The 18,229-nt window shown below is 40.6% G+C and overlaps 1 protein-coding gene across 1 annotated transcript; it reads right to left on the bottom strand.

Annotated features, from left to right (window-relative positions):
- Positions 1 to 158: 158 nt before the first annotated feature.
- On the bottom strand, positions 159 to 14,984 carry cdh15 (cadherin 15, type 1, M-cadherin (myotubule)). Its single transcript, XM_061742026.1, has 14 exons — positions 14,712 to 14,984; positions 8,249 to 8,416; positions 7,374 to 7,529; positions 6,897 to 7,041; positions 5,715 to 5,896; positions 5,497 to 5,625; positions 5,178 to 5,357; positions 4,012 to 4,256; positions 3,767 to 3,903; positions 2,770 to 3,000; positions 2,415 to 2,654; positions 2,026 to 2,174; positions 1,712 to 1,903; positions 159 to 855 (listed from the first exon to the last, which is right to left on the bottom strand). Exons 1-14 carry the CDS (start codon positions 14,766 to 14,768, stop codon positions 655 to 657), a joined length of 2,412 nt encoding a protein of 803 aa, XP_061598010.1. The 5' UTR covers positions 14,769 to 14,984; the 3' UTR covers positions 159 to 654.
- Positions 14,985 to 18,229: the final 3,245 nt, after the last annotated feature.

Below are 18,229 nucleotides of genomic sequence, written 5' to 3'. Positions count from 1 at the left end.
AATAAACACATTTAAATCGGATTTTCAAGAATTTATATGCTTAAAAAGTCTTCAACTCCAACTGTGTATTTAAACGACTGCTACTGTGTTAAGTGCTGAGGTGGTTTTCAAGAAGAACAGATGTTGGAAAATTTTTAATAAAATAAGCAAAAACAACATTCATATGAAAGGAAGTTTATCTTATAAAATAGTCACCCGTAAAAAAAAAAAGAAATACATTACAATATTTTTCATATATCTTATGCTGACTGTGGACATCATTACTGAGCTACACAAGTCTGAGACGAGAACAGACGTGGAGGCACCGTTCGGCACAGGCTGTGCCTTGTAGCGTGCACAGCTCCTTTCCTCTAATCTAATGATGTGAACACATAATTTTCCTACTACACTTTTCCTGAGCAAAACATAAAACCTTGCACTGAGCCACTTTTCTTTTGAGTTGTGCCAATGATCTGTTATCAAACACATCCTACATTCCACTCAAGGCCCGCAGCTTTGTTTCAAATTTGTTATTCCTCTGAACGGTTTACAAACTCCTGCTGGAGTTTGACTGGAACCTTTGCAAATGTGCTCAGAAAATCCACCAGAGGCGTGATCTCTGACCCAACTGAAGGTGAAGCTCTCAGGGCTTGTTTCCGTGAGCTTGGCCAGCTGTTAACGCGGGTCATACATATTGGCCAGTTTCTTAAAGCGTGGTCCCCAGTCGTTGAGGTAGTCGTAGTCCTGATCTCCGTCAGAGCTGCCTGAAGCGATGGAGCTGAGGCTGCCTGCCACTGAGCCTTCTCCTTCGTAGTCATAAATCAGAGCTGTGTCGTACGGAGGCACGTTAGGGTCGTTGTCTGCAGCCTCTAGGCCCTGAGAGAGGCAGGAATTACAAGATTTATTAGCTGAAAAGCAAATGCACTGGAAATGCATGACAGTTTACTTTTGTATATAAGAAAATTCCTTATATTTCCTTATATAGATACGTGCGATAACATCCAATATATGTTTATTATTAAATGACATTAAATACATATTAGTTGTGTCTTATACCATGAGGCTGACACATGAACTTTCTTGTGATGTGCTGGCCACATGGGTTCAGAAGTGGTATTCCTACATAGAGTGGCTTTAAAAAGGATCAACTTGATCTGGGTTTTTTGCTTTTTTTCATGCGTCATTCTCCCTTGACACATACTCAGCACCACATTACTGACAGGACAACTCAATGAAAGTGAACGTTTAGGTCAGAAATTTGATGAGAAGTTGGCTAAAAGGCTGGACGACAACCCGTATATAAACTCATAAACTCATATCAGAGAAACTTGACTTAGACAAAAAATAAACCTTGAAATATATGAACCAAATGCAGGTTTGTGTAATAACTCATTTAAGAAATCCATGTTTTATCAGCCATCAATCAATCCTGTCTGTTAGTAGTCCAGCCAGTAACTTTGGAACTGAAAGTATAAAAAAAACGGTTGTGCATATTGCCTTAAATACAACCATAATGCTTTTTGTGATGAATGTTATAATCAGTCATATTAAAAAAAAAAAATTCGATCAGAAATACACACACACACACCCACACCCACACACACACCCATCAAAGCCTGAGTTGTTAGAAGTCTTGATTTCATTTATCTTTCACTGTACTCAATATGTCATTGATTCTTGTAATGATGTGAAGCTTGATTTAGAGAACAAAGTGGTAGCAGGAGCCGCTCACATCACTGATGTAGTCCTCGATGTCTGTGGGATCTGCAGGAGGTCTCCGCGGGTAGGTGGGAGAGGGCAGGTTGTGTGGGGCATCTTTCCTCAGGGGCTGCTTGCCTCGAGGAACACCAGAACTCGGGTAGAAGGACCTTGGGGTGGAAGGTGCATCGTGGGGGTTCCACAGCAGGTCAATATTAAAGGCATTCTGCAAGGAGAGAGGTGAAGGAAGGTACTTTGATTTCATCATGATAATACACAGACAGGAAAACACAAACTGACTTCATCAGGACATTTAGGGTCCCACTGCGTGTCTCCTTTGACCCTTACCTCATCCTCCTCACCCCCTCCTTGCTCGTCGTAGTTGAGGACATTGTCACGTATGTCATCTTCTGATTCCCCAACAAGCAGACCTGTACCTTTCTTTATGTGGGGGCGTCTTCCACAGACCGTCAAACCCACGGCAAGAAAGAGCAGCACTGCAAATAGTCATAAATGATCTGTTTTGGTTTTGTTTTTATAGATCACACAGCTTCAGCTTATTTCTTTTTTAGTACTTAATGCTTGAGAAATAAAAGGTTATTTAATAATAAAATATATTTAAAATATTTTTGTATGTATAATACAGCTGAGAAATGTTAAAATGAGACATCTGTTTTCATGCTTACATTATTGTTTCATAGGAAGACGGCAGTATATTGTTTCAAAGTGACACTCACACAGTAGAAGTACAGCACAGGCTGTAATGATAATGAGAGCGATGAAGCTGATTCCCACGCTGGAGCTCAGGACAGCCCCCGCCTCGGACTTACAATCTCCAAAAGAGTCGCAGTGACACACGGTGACGTTGATCTGAGCCATACTGCCCAGGATCGGGGTGCCAGAGTCCGACACTAACAGTGTGACTGAATACTCTCCCGTCTCCAGCTCAACAGCTGGCTGAAGCACAGCATGAGTATCTGAAGCATCAAAAGAAGAAGGAGAAAAACAGGACATGAGATTGCTGTGCTGTTTGAAGAACCTCAGGAACATATGTGCAATTTCCTGCCATGTTTTGATGCTCTTCGTCCTCACCGTTGACTTGTCTGAGAGTCCAGTTGACTGGCAGTTCTTCAAATATTTCAAAGGAGAAGGGTGCAGCATGTGGAGGACGGTCTTCATCCACAGCAGTCAGGAAAAGTCCAGAGCGCTTGCGGCTGACTCCCCTGCATACGGAGCCACCCGCAGGAATGAGCAGAGGGGGGAAATCGTTGGTCTCCATCAGTGAGATGGCCACTACAGCAGTGGTTGATGCACCACCAACATCTACAGGTGAGTATAAATACACGCAACAACCGATTATTCAGGGTTAACAGATTGCAAGTGTTGAAGCATTTAGAGTTTTTCTATATTTCTAAATAAATACAAGCTAAAACATCGTCAAATTTTTAATACAAGCTCGAAATTATATAAAGGGACAATGCTTTACTTGGTTATGTACATGTTTAAGAAAATTATCAAATGTAAAAGTATGTGAACCTCCAGGGTAGCAGTTCATCGTGAAATCAGAGGTAAGTGAGGTAAGGATGGCAAAAATATGAATTCTGAAGGAAAATGTCAGGACAACGCTGTGTGAATTAAATCTGAAGAGAAACTACAGTTGAAGAAGAATGAACATGATGTTTCATATAGTCCAAGTCGTGTAAATGTGGGGGAAGGACCTGCAGCGGCCTTTACTTGTAGTTATTCCTCCACAAGTTGCAAAGGCTCATGTTTCTCCACTTACAAATTTGTAAAATTGGATAATTTTCATCAATAAATAAGGAGTCAAGTTTGATACCTGATTGCATGTATTATATTTAGGTTGTATGACATGTGGAAATGCTATGAATTGGAGATATTAATCTCCATATAGTAATGTAAGTTTCATTACATTTATGGGCCAAAAAAAGGCAGCGTTGCCCTCACACATTTGTTTTTTTAATAGAGAAATATTTTGATTTAATCTAGGTGTTAAAATAGTTTAAACTGTTAAATCTACTTGCACATTTGGATCACATGCACAGCGTACAAAATAGGTAGATGAACTGACCTGTAACCTTGACAACAATGTTGTAGATGTTGTTTTCAACATGTGGCGATTTCATGTTGAATGGTTTCCTCAAAGTAATCTCTCCTGTATATTTGTCAATTTCCAACCAGCTCTCTGGATCTTTGATAATTTCATATCTATCAAACACACAGCAGGAAAAAAAAAATGTAGCCACTAAATTATGAGCTCATCAGGGACAGGACAAGAGGACAATATTCTTCACATTTTTTGCTGCTGTTTTATACCTCAGTTCAGAATCCTCAGGATCAAAGGCAATGTTGCTGGTGAGTATCGTCCCAGGAGGTGCAGACTCCAGAGTCTGGATTTGTATCGGGCGCTGTCTGAAATATGGAGCTTCATTCTCATTCACAACATTGACCACCACCGTGGCGGTGCTCAGGGGCTGGACGGACACCTTTCTGCTCAGAGGACTGGCGTTTTCTACCGTCACGGTCAGGATGTGTTCTTTCTGTGTTTCATAATCCAGGGGCTGCAAGGATAAATCTATTCAAGTTTCCAGCTTTTGGATAATAATAATAATAATAATAATAATAATAATAATAATAATAATAATAATAATAATAATAATAATAATAATAATAATAATAATAATAATAATAATAATAATAACAATAATAATAATAACAATAATAATAATAATAATAATAATAATAATAATAATAATAATAATAATAATAATAATAATAATAATAATAATAAAACAACAAACCATACAGCACATATTCAGGACATGACTTTTGGCGCAGTGACGTGACGTTTACATTTCATCCACTAGATGGTGGTGTTGAGCTGCACCTGACAGTCGCAGCCTTTTTACAGGAAAATATAAACCAAATGTAATGCTCTTCCGGCCCCAGAATTTGATCTGTAAGTGTTTGAAAAGTTTTCTTGTTTATAGTCTAACAATGTATGAAACTTTTAGAGCATGTTGTTTTGGATGTTACTAGGGTTTGTTTTCAGTTTTGGTGCACGAATACACAGTATTTTCCGCTTTATTCTAAAAAGATATTCAGAAAGTTGCTGCCTGCAAGCCAGATTTTTACAGGTCTGTTCATTGTCTGTCATTTTTAAAAACTCAAAATTTTTCATCTAACAGCTTTTCTGAGGAAAAAAGTTAAAGAGAACAGAAATGAGTCTGAAGTCATATACATTCAGAGACACTAAACAGTCTCATGACTCCAAACTGAAAATATTATTTATTTATTTTTAGAAGGGGTTACCACTACCAGTCTGAACATCCTGAAGGAAAAGGCATAATTGTTGATACCAGGACGTAGCGGTGTGGCAACATGTACCTCAGTTAAGCATAATCCTTTGGATTTTTAACACAGTTTTATAGGAATTGAAAATGCAATATTTTCCTCCCTCACTCTCTCTCCTCCAGCTGTACCTGTATCACGGTCACGACTCCCTGGTTGGTGTCAGGATCCGTTCTGATGGCAAACTTGTGGCCGAGATCACCAGCGATGGAGTATTTTGCTTCCCAGTTTTTTGTGCCACGATCGTCTCTGTCCGTCACATTTACTCGGCCGATCTCAGACAACAAGTTCTCGACTGCTCTCATGCTGTACTACACGCGCCAAACATGTGAAACACAGAACAAAGGATTTAGACTAGTCTGATTGACAACAACAACAAAAAACATGACATCATATATACTTCAAAAGCTATTAACATTTGTCCCTGATGGATCGGTGGCTGAGACTCACCACGGTGGGGTTGAACTGTGGGGCATGGTTGTTGATATCAGACACATTTATGATTGCCAGACCCTGACTGGTTAATCCCATTCCTCCCATATCGGCCACCTGCAGCTTTAATATAAATGCCTTCACCACCTAGGGCCGAAAATAGCATTTATTAGCAAAAAACAACCAAAACAAAAAGCAAAACTGTGATGCTTTAAAAAGGGCTGCATCTCATTTACCTCTCGGTCCAGGCCTACGTCTCTGGTGTAGATGGTGCCGGTCTGATTGTTGATGCCAAACATCGTCTTGGTTACAGCGTTGGCAGGGACGCTCTCCTGGTCAATGATGGAGTAGCTCAGGGCAGCATTTTCTGTCAGTGGGTCATCGACATCTGTGGCCGTCACTGACATGACTGATGTGCCTGCCAGTGGCAAATGAACATTTAATTTAGCCAAAGTGAATCCATCACTTGTGCCTTTAAGGCCTCAAGGAAAAAGATGGTGTCCTTGAAACGGAAGAACTGAGTGAGAAGAGTGCAGCCAGTCCCCATGCAAATCAGTATATCAGATTTATTTGGATGTCAGAATAATCTATTCATGTATTAAAATACTTCACATCTATCTCTACACCTTTTCCATCTGTGTATATGCAAATGGTTCTTTACACATTTCTGGAAATAACTCCAGTCTGTGCTACACAAAGACATACCAGGACATCAAGCATACATGTTCAAAGTCGAAAAAGAATGATGAAGAAAAATGAGACTGGACTGATGTCTACGCATAAATGTATCAAAATGCAGCCAGACCAGTGTTTTTTTTATTTTACTTCTGTGGATCCTGTGTGAGGTTGTTGCTAGGTTTCAGTTTGGTCTAGAATTTTCTAAGGTGTACCAAAAAAAAAAAATATTTCAGGAACAATTCATAGGGAATTTACTGAAACCGACTCTTTAGCAGATTCACTTAACTTTCCTTTGAAGTCATGTTCACCTAATGAATGGAAGGTCATTCAATCTCTCTCAGCTTGGATCTGCGTTCTATCAACTCACAAAGGGAATATCCTTTTTTTATGTGCAACAGCTGCTTGTAAAAACTGTCCATCCCTCATTTGTCATTTTTTATCAATCATGCTGATCACACACAGCGGGGTCTTTGCAACAAGCAGCTGCACACATTTGGAAACACCAAGACAGTGGTGCAATTGACCCAAATCAGTAAAGCTGAAAGACCCATGTTGAATAGATTGAGTTATTTGACCCGTTATGTACGTAAAACTACCAACTTAAACAGATGCAGACACATGATCATGTTTATGTGATGTATGGGAAATGTGCTCAGTAACAGCTGGTTTATAAAGAGCTGAAAATGCTTTCGGGAGGAAATTTAAGAGATTAAATTTCAGCATGCTGTGCATGGCGGTACCTGGGACGGAGAACTCGGGGACGGTGCCAACGAAGCGGCTCTTAGTAAAAACAGGTCTGTTGTCATTCTGGTCCAGCACCACTATCTCGATGGTGGTGGGGTTCTCCAGTCTTTCCCCGCTGGGGGACAGCGCAAAGGCTTTGAGCTGTGGACACACATAATTGCATGTTGGGTTCATGAGGTCATTTCACAAGATTCCCATCAAGAGCAAACTTTTGGTGTACGTGGTATATGCACGTAACATATGCTAACAGAAAAAAAAGGTTCAGTGTGTTCATCTATGAAACACTTCTGTCTCAAGACGCTCATAAAGACCCTGGAAAACTGACCTTTGGCAGCATGTTCTAGTGTGTGACACAGTGATATATGATTTAAGACAGAAACATGAACATATGCCTTGAAACACGTACAAGCTCTCGGTGCACCGAGAGCTTGCAGTGAGTACCTTGACTTGATTGTTCCTTAACGGCGCCTTACCGTAAAGCTGCTGTATTTCTCTCTGTCCAGCGGTTTCTTGCTTCTGATTACTCCTTTTTTATCGTCAATCTCAAACAGGTTCTTGGGATCCTGGTCCACCCCTGGCCCCTCTAACTTGTAGATCACCTCACCCGAAAAGATTTTGTCTGATTTGATCTGGGGAGACAAACGAGAAGAAGGCCGCTCATCATCTAAAGCTCATGGGGAGCTGGAGGGAGGATTGGGAAGCGTATATTTGAACACCAGATGTGAATAGGGGGACCTTGAGAAACTCAGGAGCCTCAGTAATTCTGAGCAAACATTAGCTACACGTTCATTGTGTAGTTGATCCCGTCTGCTTTGACATACTGCTTGTACTGTACAAGTTTATAAGCACAGAGCCCAAGGAGAAGTTTTTCTAAAAGCAACTAAAAAATACATCTTGTGTTTGTTGATTTTAGTCGATCATGGTGTCTCCACTGATTAACTTAATCATGTTTAGAGTTTATAAAAAAATGTAGATATTTGACCTAACGACACACCAGCTTCATCTAGCGGAGAGTCAGAGACAGAAGGGAGGTTTGTTTCGCTTACAGCAATTGTAACGTGCTGTTGCAACAACTGCTCAGCCTTCAGTCAGTGTTCAATATTATAAACAGACACATAAAGTGAGGACTGTTCGTTAACTTGGTCCTTTACAAGTCAGAGAGGATCTTTTATCAAACACTATGAACAAAAGCGTACAACAGGCCTGAAACTATTGTTCTAAAACGGATTAGAGAAATTGCGAACCTACAGTTCAAGAACTATATACAAAAAGAAGTGTTTTCAGCACCAGCAGTTATCCACCTATGAAAACATTTCATTGATGAAATGCTGTGGTTTGACAGTTTTACCTGGACGAGGTCTTCAGGAACCTGCTTGCTGTTCTCTGAAACTCTGATCTGAGGGATGATCCAGTCCCGCTTCACTCTCAAAGCTCCTTTGCCTTGATTTCTCCAGGGGTTAAGGGCCAAAGCCTGCACTTCTCCCTCATTGTGGTGATGTTTTGCAGAGCTCCACACCTGAAGGAAAAACGCTTGGTGGTGAGTTAGATCAAATGAAATGCCTTTTTTTTTCTCTTTTTTGTTTAAACTCTTGTAAGTCACCCTTGTGGAAGACAAACATGATACCATTACACACATTTGCAGCTGCTTCTTGTCCATCGGTGCTTTAACATTCCCTTTGGCCGGAGTGGCTGTGTGCTAATTGTAGTGTTTAGGCAAGTGTGCGGGATTGTCAGAGGTAGCAGAGACGGCTTCAGGTTTCACTCAAATATGTCTTTTCTGTCAGTTTCCTTTGATCCGGGTGCAAATTCATCTCGGGACGGGGCAAACAAATACTGGAGCTCGTCTCACAAGCCCTCTGTCATGACATCGCCGTCTTGACTGTGTTCACACAAATGCACTCACCCACGCACGTCACATGAGAGAACACACTCGCACAGCAGCTGTCGACTGTGGATTAGGATACCGTGCTTTCCCAGACCCGTTCCCGCTCACACTCACAAATTCCCCTTTATGCTCAGCTCTGCACCTGACTGGGAGTTGGGGGTCAACTTACGAATCCGCTCGGCTGCATGAATTCCGCAGACGCACACTCATTTCCACGCTTTCTCATGCAAGTGTGTGAGCCAAATACGGGCTCACATACATGCATGTGTAATGACGAAACGCACGCCCACGCATAAGCTTACATGCCCGTTTCCTTTGTTCAGTTCCTGCTCCTCTCTGGGATTTCACTGGAGTCAGCATCTCATATGTTTAATAGCTCTAAAGCTCAATCCACAGAGGCAGGAAGATTTATTCATCTTTGGGTTTTGGAACACATGTGACTTAATGCTGATGATTAAAACGACTCGTAAAACCAGTCGTACTTGTGTTGTTTCTATGATTTGATTGACCCTGTGTCTGCAGCGAATTATTTGCAGGACCGGTACTCCGGCATGCTGCGGGACGACGCTGCAGGGAGGAACTGCCACCATGGCTGGCATCTCCACAGTAAGTCAGAGGGCAAACTAATCTTAGACTGTTGACTTCCCTGACCCCTGTCAATTTAACTTTTTGTAGCCATCATTACCCACGAACGGAGTGATTTTCCGCTCACATTTCAGGGCTTCACCTTCACACACTCATCTTGATAGTTATGTATTTACATTTACTGTTTCAGCTCCTGAACTCCCACAGGTGTAGGGTGTCTGGATTATTATTTAGCCTCGAAGTTAATAACAGCTGCATCACTTATACACACTAAATATAGCACTTTCCACGTTTGACTGAATAGTGGACACTCGAGCTCGAATGACCGGACACACACCCAGACCTCGGAGCATCCGTGTAAGTTAATCTGACTAAAGACAAAAAAAAACATCACATATCTTCTTCACCCAACGATACTTTACTCACAACAGAGAATATCGTTATCCTCCGCCACAGATGCAGCTTTGCACCAGCAGCTTTGTAACAGCTAGATGAGGTTGACGTGAAAAACAACCAAAGTCAATGGGAATATTATGAGTTTTGCATTTGTTCTGTAATAAATTAAAGTACTTGCTGAAATGGTCTGATTTAATAATGGTGCTAGGAGGTGACAGTTGCTCATGCAACTGCTGCTAGTAAACACACTGACTAACCGATGTTCGGCCGTGATGTAAAAGGTAAGCTTTAGAAATGATCATGATCATGATGGACAATAACCATGCAAAGCAATTTGGGCAAGTGCGAAATAATGCGAAGCAGAAAACAAGATTACATTCTGACGGTCAGTACTCCAGAAAAGCATGTGCTGTCTTGGCAAGCGGATGATGTCTAGAAGACTTTCGAGCTTCAGTACATGTGTACCACAGTTTTGCTTGAGACATGTCACTTAAAAGCTTTAAAAGCTGGAGAGGAAATGTAAGATTGTTCACCCTCTGGAGTTAATAAATCATCCCAATTCCTCCCATAACTGTTCCAGTCTGGACCGTCAATGTGAACCACAGGGCTATTTCACTAATATGAACAAAGATGAGGGTAAAACACACAGGAAAGGGTCAGCTGACAAGTGGACTGACTCTGACACATTTGTAAAAGTTATCCCTAGAAAATGATGGCAAAGATTTTATTTTCCTGTTATTATAACTGCGAACACAAAGGATCAGTAAACTACCTACATGAAAGGAACCAATCTCAAACACCACTTTGTACTCCAGACTAAGTGTTCCAGGTTTTCGTGGAGTATAAAACACAGGGAGGCAAGCAGAAAAAAAATGTACAAGCACCAGATTTTACAGAACATGCAGTTTATAAATGTGTACACCTCCTTTTCACAGTCTCTTCATCATATCACATGGCACTATTATGGACAGTGGCTCCAGGGAGAATCTGCACACCGTTATAATGTTTCTACCAGCACAAGTCGCAGTAACACTAAAGTGTCACGTTACCAATTAGACCAAGGAGAGTCGTCTCTGACAGCCCGGATGATGGCAGCCTGCACAGATGAACTGTTTTAGAGATTTTTCCCAGATACTTTTACAGCTTGGCCTTTCACCTTGTGGACCCTCGTTGGAAGTATCAATCCCCAGTTTGGGGAAGATGAGGCATCAGATCAGGAACCGTGGAGCTCCCTGTTACTTGGCACTTTATGAAATCTGAGAAGGTTTGAGTCTTATTGTTGACTGTGGTCAGGAAACATGTATCGTCACACTGTGATCAATATTGTGCTGAGATGCATTGCATTTTGGGACTATAATTAACAAAATAGCCAAGTTAGCGTGCACAAAATTTCATTAAAAAAAAAAAACTAAACTAAACAACAAAAAAGCATTAGGTACTTCTACCTGTAGCTCCTTGATTTCTTCAACGTTATCCGTAGTGGCAATAACTACCTAGTTATAGTTCAAGACTTTGTCCGAGATGAGCTGTGCAGGATTCATATATCGTCTACAATAAAACCTGTAGTGTAAAATTATTGTTGTAAAATGACTCTCCACAGTTTGTCACCATTGCAAAAGGGTTCAGTTTTAGACATTCCTCCACAAAGCCGTCTGAGTCGTCTGCTATCCAAGCGTGGCTGGTGCAAATGCATTATCTCTTTGACATGCATTCATAACCGTTTTCAGTTGTTCCCCCCTGCATGGTCATGAGCCACAGTCCTGTAGCGTCTTCAATAAGGAACATTTTTATTCAGCTGCAAATGTAAAGAAGTGTAAAAGAACCTAACGCAATGTTGAAAAATTCTATTTTATTCAAATGCTTTTTCCATTTAGCCATGAAGCTGTGAGGTCTGTGTATCTGTGTCTCCTCATCTGAAATGTGTGTGAGTGCAACAGTCATGCAAGTCGCACAGGTGCCCCTCTGGTCTGCAACTGTCGCTCACTCACAGACATTCAACCAGTCAACCAATCAGGCTGTAAGTCTGCAGTACTGGTCCCACACCCCGGCTCTTTGCTAAGTCATGAATGCTTGGCATGGGCTGAATACTATTTATGGTGCGACAACAAGTGTCTCTCTGCCTTTGAGCAAATGTCTGAGCTTCAGGAACGTTCAGACATTGAGTTCAAGAAAGAATTAAAGGGTTCCTGAAAAATACAAAAACAGTTGAAGTGAATCTTCTTGGTGTGAAAGACATATTTATATGATGGTGACTACACTGGTACAGTGAACTTTAGAGTATTAGGAGTTTAGATTTTTAGTTTAATACATGCTTCTGTAAATTCTATTTTTATTCATGTGACCCTTTAGTCAATGACAGTGGAGAGGAAAAAAAGCATTGGTCAGTGTTGAACAGCCTGCAGGCAACCCCGCTCAGCAGGACCTGGGATTCACACTCTAAATCTTTGGACTGATCGTTTCCGATGAGTGAGACCGCAGCACCAGCTGGCCCTCGCAAAACCCTCTTGATTTGGAACTGATTTCATGGTCCAGGAGTGACCCACTCCTCTTCTAGCAAGGGGCATTACAGAGCAGGACAAATGGCATCACGTATGCATCTGGGAACAGCTGTGGCTGCTGCCCATTCATCACCACAACATACACCAACAGACCTGAACACTTCAGCTCAAACATGGACATTAAAGGAGGACCGATGGAAGATATCAGATGACATTCATGAAGGCCTTTGAAGGATGGACAGCTGTTGATGGTGAAGGGTAGTCCTTTGTTACTATTTATTTATTATCTCTCTTAAGGACTTTGTGCTTGTTTTACTTATGAATCATTTCTTTGAAAGGAGACTATGTCCAAAAGGTTGCCACATTTGTCCACCATGGGCACCAGAAAATTGTTATTAATATGTCTACAGGGGCTGTAATGCTGTAGAATGAGTCAGTTGCCCCCCAACTGAAAGGGTGCCCACCCCCCCCATTTCTGGCAAGATCTGCTCTTTTCAGTCACTATGTCTGAGGTACAGGATTAAACAAATACATATATTCCTGTTATAGCTTTTAAACTCAGCAGAAACAAAGAAAAGTTCTGAAAATAAAGCTAGCATTGCACAAACAATTTATACCGCCAACTAGAGTATGGTGGTGTAATTACACTGCGAAGCAAACACAACGCCATGCAAGTATGAATGACGTCTACAGCGTACTTAACATTTTTACCAACTCTAAATAGTTGTGACATAGAACCATGAATCAAACTTAACAAAGCAATAGAGAACAAAATCAAACCTGTAAATTTCACAATTTATTGGTGAAGTGCCGAGTTTTTTGGGGGGAGAATCGTGCCTTCATACAACCTCCATTTATGTTTTGAAGTGACCTCTAGTGGCCATGTTACGAAGTGCATGCAAAATTTCTGGAGCCCCTTCCTGCCTTCCTCAACAATGAAGCCAAAGTTAAACAAGTCAAGGTCAACAGAGAGTTAAAAAAAACAAGAAAAAACCCCTGAAGTCGAAGATATTAAAAAGAAACTATATTTTACAAAATGGTCCCACTGTGGTTCTTGAATGCAGGGCTCCTCGGTCAAGGTCCTGTGACTTGTCACTCTTTGTGAAGAATTTACTGCCTGTTTTTAAACTGTTAAAGCTACAAAAAGTTATTTAAGTGCTGATACGACTATATTTAGACAATAAACTCAATATAAAGATTTAAGTTGGAGTAATTTGCAGGAAAATATTGTGTATAATGCATGCACTTGTTAATCATAGTTGCATACAGCATGTGTTGGAAGGCACCTTTTAGGATGATTTAGCGACCTTCATGCCACCCTAACCACGTAGTTTAAATTGTTTGATTTCTGCATAGGTCTGCTGTGCCTTTTATGCAGGTTTGCCTGGTTTTTAATTATCCAGTAATGGGACTGTTTATCTATGGTTATATTAAAAGTACTAAATGTATGGATTTTCCAAAACTTTCACAGGGCTTGAGGCCTCACAGTCACAGTTTCTTTTTCTCATGTTTGTCTCAGTAATCTGTCACAACAATGTTCAAAAGAGCATTTTTCTCCTCCCTCAGTTAACTGTGGAATATAAAAATGAATCTGAATAAATTCTCCCAACCACACAGAGTTAAACTGTCACAACATTTAACAATTTGTCGGCCTGACAACCTCCACAAACTGAGAAGACCTGAATTTCTCATTTCCACAGGGATAAAGCATCTTCAGCGTGTACAGTCAGAGGCCATCTCAATCATCTGCTCAACCTGGACTGCATTACTCCCAACAGAAAGGAAGAATAATGGTACTTGGAATTGCTGTCGACAATAAGTTAGTTTACATCCAATTTATATTTCATCATGGCCTCTGCTGACATGGTCTCCTAATGCTGCCATGAGCCTTCTACACACATCTGGAGTCTCTTCCTCTTCATAACACTTCATCCCGCTCTCTCCATCTAGAATGAAATGTTTGGTTTTGGCCACGAGCTCTGATTGCAGAGCCAGAGTGTTGCCTCCATTGATGAAAACTGGTAGATGTTCGATTGAGGACATCACTCAGGTATAAACTGTATATTTGAAGAGAGGGTCAGCTAAAGGTTGTTCTCTAAACAACACCACAGTCTGCAGGAGCAGGGAAAGGAAATCCGGAGCAGGGGAAGAAAGAAAAGCAGTATCACACTGTGCAGTTCAAGTGCAAGTGGGGTATCTTTATGACCAGTAGTCTCCTGCATGCAGTATGTTCTGTGACTTGTTTCTCTCACAGCAGTGAGAGAGCAGTGAGGGATATGCATTTCCTACTGGCTCAAGTTAACCTTTTTTATAGGCCTTTTTATGCAAGTTTGAAATACATTTTATATAAGTGGTATTGGTAAATCCCACTAAGAACTACACACTTAAAATGTGACTATATCACTACAGATACCTATAAAATATCTTCCAGCAACAACTTTTCTTACCTGAGAAAAGAGAGCACCCAGAACACACACCATCAACATCCGTACTGCCATCCTCATTGACTGCACCCAGAAAGTCCGCCTGGACAAAACTTTGGTCACTGATAGATCTGGAGGTCTCCAGTGCCTCTTCTGTACAGCAGGCCAAACAGTCCAACTTGCAAACCTTTCCTTCTCTGTGTCCTCCTGCAGTCTCTCCCTCTGTGTCTGTGTGTCCCTTCCTCTTTTCCTCTTTTCCTCTCTCCCTGCATCTGTCTCTCACAGCTCCACCCTGACCATAGCTGGGGCATGTCTCACTGCCGTGGGGTAAAGGGGGTTAGAATTTCAGCAGTGGGCCTCCCATGAACCCCAGCACATGTGCTGTCACTCACAGGGCCAATGCGAGAGGGAGATGAAGAGAGAAGCAGTGCAGCTGCTGCCTGTGAAGAAAGAAACAGTAAGTGATGACATAAAAATTTTAAAACTAGGGGGCTTTTACAATGAGACACAGAGGAAAAGACAGAAAACTTAAAAAAAAGGGAAGATTCGAATGAAATGTGTAGGATTAAGTAACATTTTACGTTTTCCCCCTTCTTCATTAGTTCTGTTCTCCTACTTACAAATACATGAAAAAACATAAAAGGAGCCACACAACATTTCAGATGAAGGCAAATTCAATGTCTCAATGATGCAGCGATTCATACCGCATTAAGAAGGAGGCTGTAAGTCCGGGTAAAGCTCATATAGACTCAGCCAGCGAGGTCAGCTGTGACAAAGAGCTGGAATCCAGAAATGGAGGCCTGAGCTGGGCCCAGAGTCTATAAATAGTCAACACTTGTATAGGCCACAAAAAAATCCCTTCATATCCGTCTAATTGTTGTTAGTCTCTAAACAAAAACTAAACTAAACTAAACTAAACACACACATAGAAACAAATCTATACTTATATAAACTATATCTATACCTAAATTAAACTAGTAATAGTAAACTACCTGGTAGGAATTTTCTTAAGGGGGGTGGTTAAGTTAATTGAAGACAGGTTCAGAGGTTTAACAAGAGTGTCCCATTAACCCAGACTGTCTCAAAGCTAAAGATGAGAAGCAGCTCACCACCTTTAAAAACTATGATATGATGATTATGATATGATTATGATAAAATCATATTTCTCAAGTTCTTCAGGCTCTTGGTCATCGCTGCTTCAAAGTCAGACAAGATGCTTTAATGGAAATCATCCCAGAAAAATGTCTGAAAACGGTTGGCACTGCTACGGCTACGGCTGCTTTCACAAATAGAAAAGAATAAAATCAAATAAAACACACACGAAAACAGGATCCAGAAACATTTCTGCTTTGTCTGGGCCGTATTTCATTTAAGATCGATGAGATGAGATGAGAGCACCTTTTCTGCTAATTAGGGCACCGTTCCAAGCTGGCATCTTTACTGGTGTGGGGGGTGCACTGACAAGCACAACAGGGGCCAACTTGCACATCTGTGAGGGAACCAATAAAGCTGATCTAATGTATGTTGTGGAGCAGTGCTTTCTGCCATGCAACAATATTTGTTGAGAGTCTTTTTTATTCTGTGAATTTCTGACAATATCCTCTCCTAATACGTTCCGGTGGAAAGTAAAATGCTAAAAACACACAACAACAGATAATCTGTCACACAGTAAAGTACTGAGAAGCTTCTATTTCTCACGTTATCCTTCATTTGACCACAAGTTCTCATTAACATCACATCTTTATAGTTTGTCCTTCTTTCTGCCAGTCTTCTTTTCTAACCTGACCAACTTCTTTGAACCATGTCTCCAAGACCAATCTTAGAAGCTCTGTTGTCAGTTTGGCAATTACACTAAAAATAGATGGCTGCAATGGCTACAATGGTATTAAAGTTTGATAGTTAATTGGTGCAATCTGCAAATGAGTTAAACAGAGTTCAACAAACTCCAAAAATACCTATTAAATCAGTTTTGTGTGAAAGGAAATGAAAACGTATTATTTGATCCATACAACTACAAGATACACAGAGGAAAACAGTGTCAACAAAACCTTTTCTTGTGAAATATACAGGAATATACTCAAGACGGCATGGCGTTTAACAGGCCACAATGTTTGCATTTAAAATTTTAAGTATTCTCCCAAGTAACTTCGCTTAAAAATGCCACTCTACGCTTAAATTATTTCTTTTTGTGTGACTGCGATTTCAGTTCCCTGGTTGTTTTACAAATTTCCAACCGTTTGGTTAAGCTTAGCCATTGAAAAAACATGATTAAGTTAGAAAAACACCATAATTTACATCAAAACAAAAACAACGTCTAGAATATGAATACCTGAGACAAATTATTGTCTCATGGGTCTCGCTTCCATTTATAGGACAAACAAACTGACGTTATGAGATTAATTACTTTAAAAGGTGTTCTGTTTCATGATTAATTCATGTTTTATAACAAACAGAACTAAACTACCACCAGTTCCTCCAATGTTTGCCACGACTAATGGCATTTAAAGAAACAAAACAAAAAAAAACACAACTATTTTGACTCTGTACATGCCTTACTGAAGGCTCCAAACCCATCTGTAAAATTCCAACCCTCCACCATTCCAGAGCAGGCTTCGTGCTGTAAGGCTGCATATGTAACCTCTCCCTCTGTGGTGACTGGTGCCCTCGTGCATTCACTGCATTCAGACAGAACCTTTTGATCCCATGCTATTTTGAAGACTGTCAAAGCAGAGGATGAAGATCTATGGCACTCTACAGGGGAAGTCAGAGCGGAGATGCCATTTCAGTGATGCTTCAAATCTGTCTGTAAAGCTGTCGTGATTGAAGTGTGTTGGGAAACATTTCTGCCGCAGGAAGAAGTTGTTGTGGCTGTCTAAGCTAGACTGGTGGGATAAGACATGGATTACTCCTCTAAGCTACTCTGCTCATTGATGACAGGTTATTCTTCTTATTACTCTTATCCTTATTCTTATTCTTATGATTTCAGCTTTCGCTTTCGCTTTCACTACTTTTCCTGGTTAAATACTTACTTTTCTTTAATGCATTTTCCTTGAAAATCAAACAGGAAATTTGTTAAATTGTGAGAAAGCAAATTAGGTGAATCAGTGCTAACTCAGTGTAAATCTGTAAAAGTCTCTGGTTAGTGATGCCCATTAATTGTTAAATGGCAGATGCCAACACTAATAATGAAAAACAGCCCTGTGTGTTCACGCACGACACTTTGACAATAGCTGTGTCTCAGCAAACGCACTTGTCTGTTATTTGTGAATTTGTGAAAGGACGTCAGTCAATACAAAAGCCAATTTTAGATAAGAGTAGATGAACTCAAACTTGATTAATCCAACACCAGGCAAACAAATTGTGGATGCACCCAGGGGAGACTTGTGTACACTTGAGGTGGCAAAGTATCCCAGAATGCATTTCACTTGAACAAGCAATAACAGAAGTGGATGAAGGAGTAAAAGAGAAAGTTACAAGTTTGTTTTTGTGTAACTGAAGGTAGTTTAAACAGGTTTTCTTGTGAGAATATAATCAAATTTGTG

The sequence above is a fragment of the Cololabis saira genome, chromosome 2 (genome assembly GCF_033807715.1).
Source record: "Cololabis saira isolate AMF1-May2022 chromosome 2, fColSai1.1, whole genome shotgun sequence".
NCBI lineage: Eukaryota > Metazoa > Chordata > Actinopteri > Beloniformes > Belonidae > Cololabis > Cololabis saira.
The sequence above is the reverse complement of the archived record's forward strand: the minus strand, read 5'-3'. Positions and strand labels throughout refer to the sequence as shown.

Excerpts from the sequence above, each read along its gene's own strand:
- cdh15 (XM_061742026.1), bottom strand. The coding sequence starts at position 14,768 with ATGAGGATGGCAGTACGGATGTTGATGGTGTGTGTTCTGGGTGCTCTC. Across the intron at positions 7,530-8,248 it reads TTCCTGAAGACCTCGTCCAG|ATCAAATCAGACAAAATCTT; the intron begins GTAAAACTGTCA and ends TTGTCTCCCCAG. Across the intron at positions 5,897-6,896 it reads CCCCGAGTTCTCCGTCCCAG|GCACATCAGTCATGTCAGTG; the intron begins GTACCGCCATGC and ends TGCCACTGGCAG.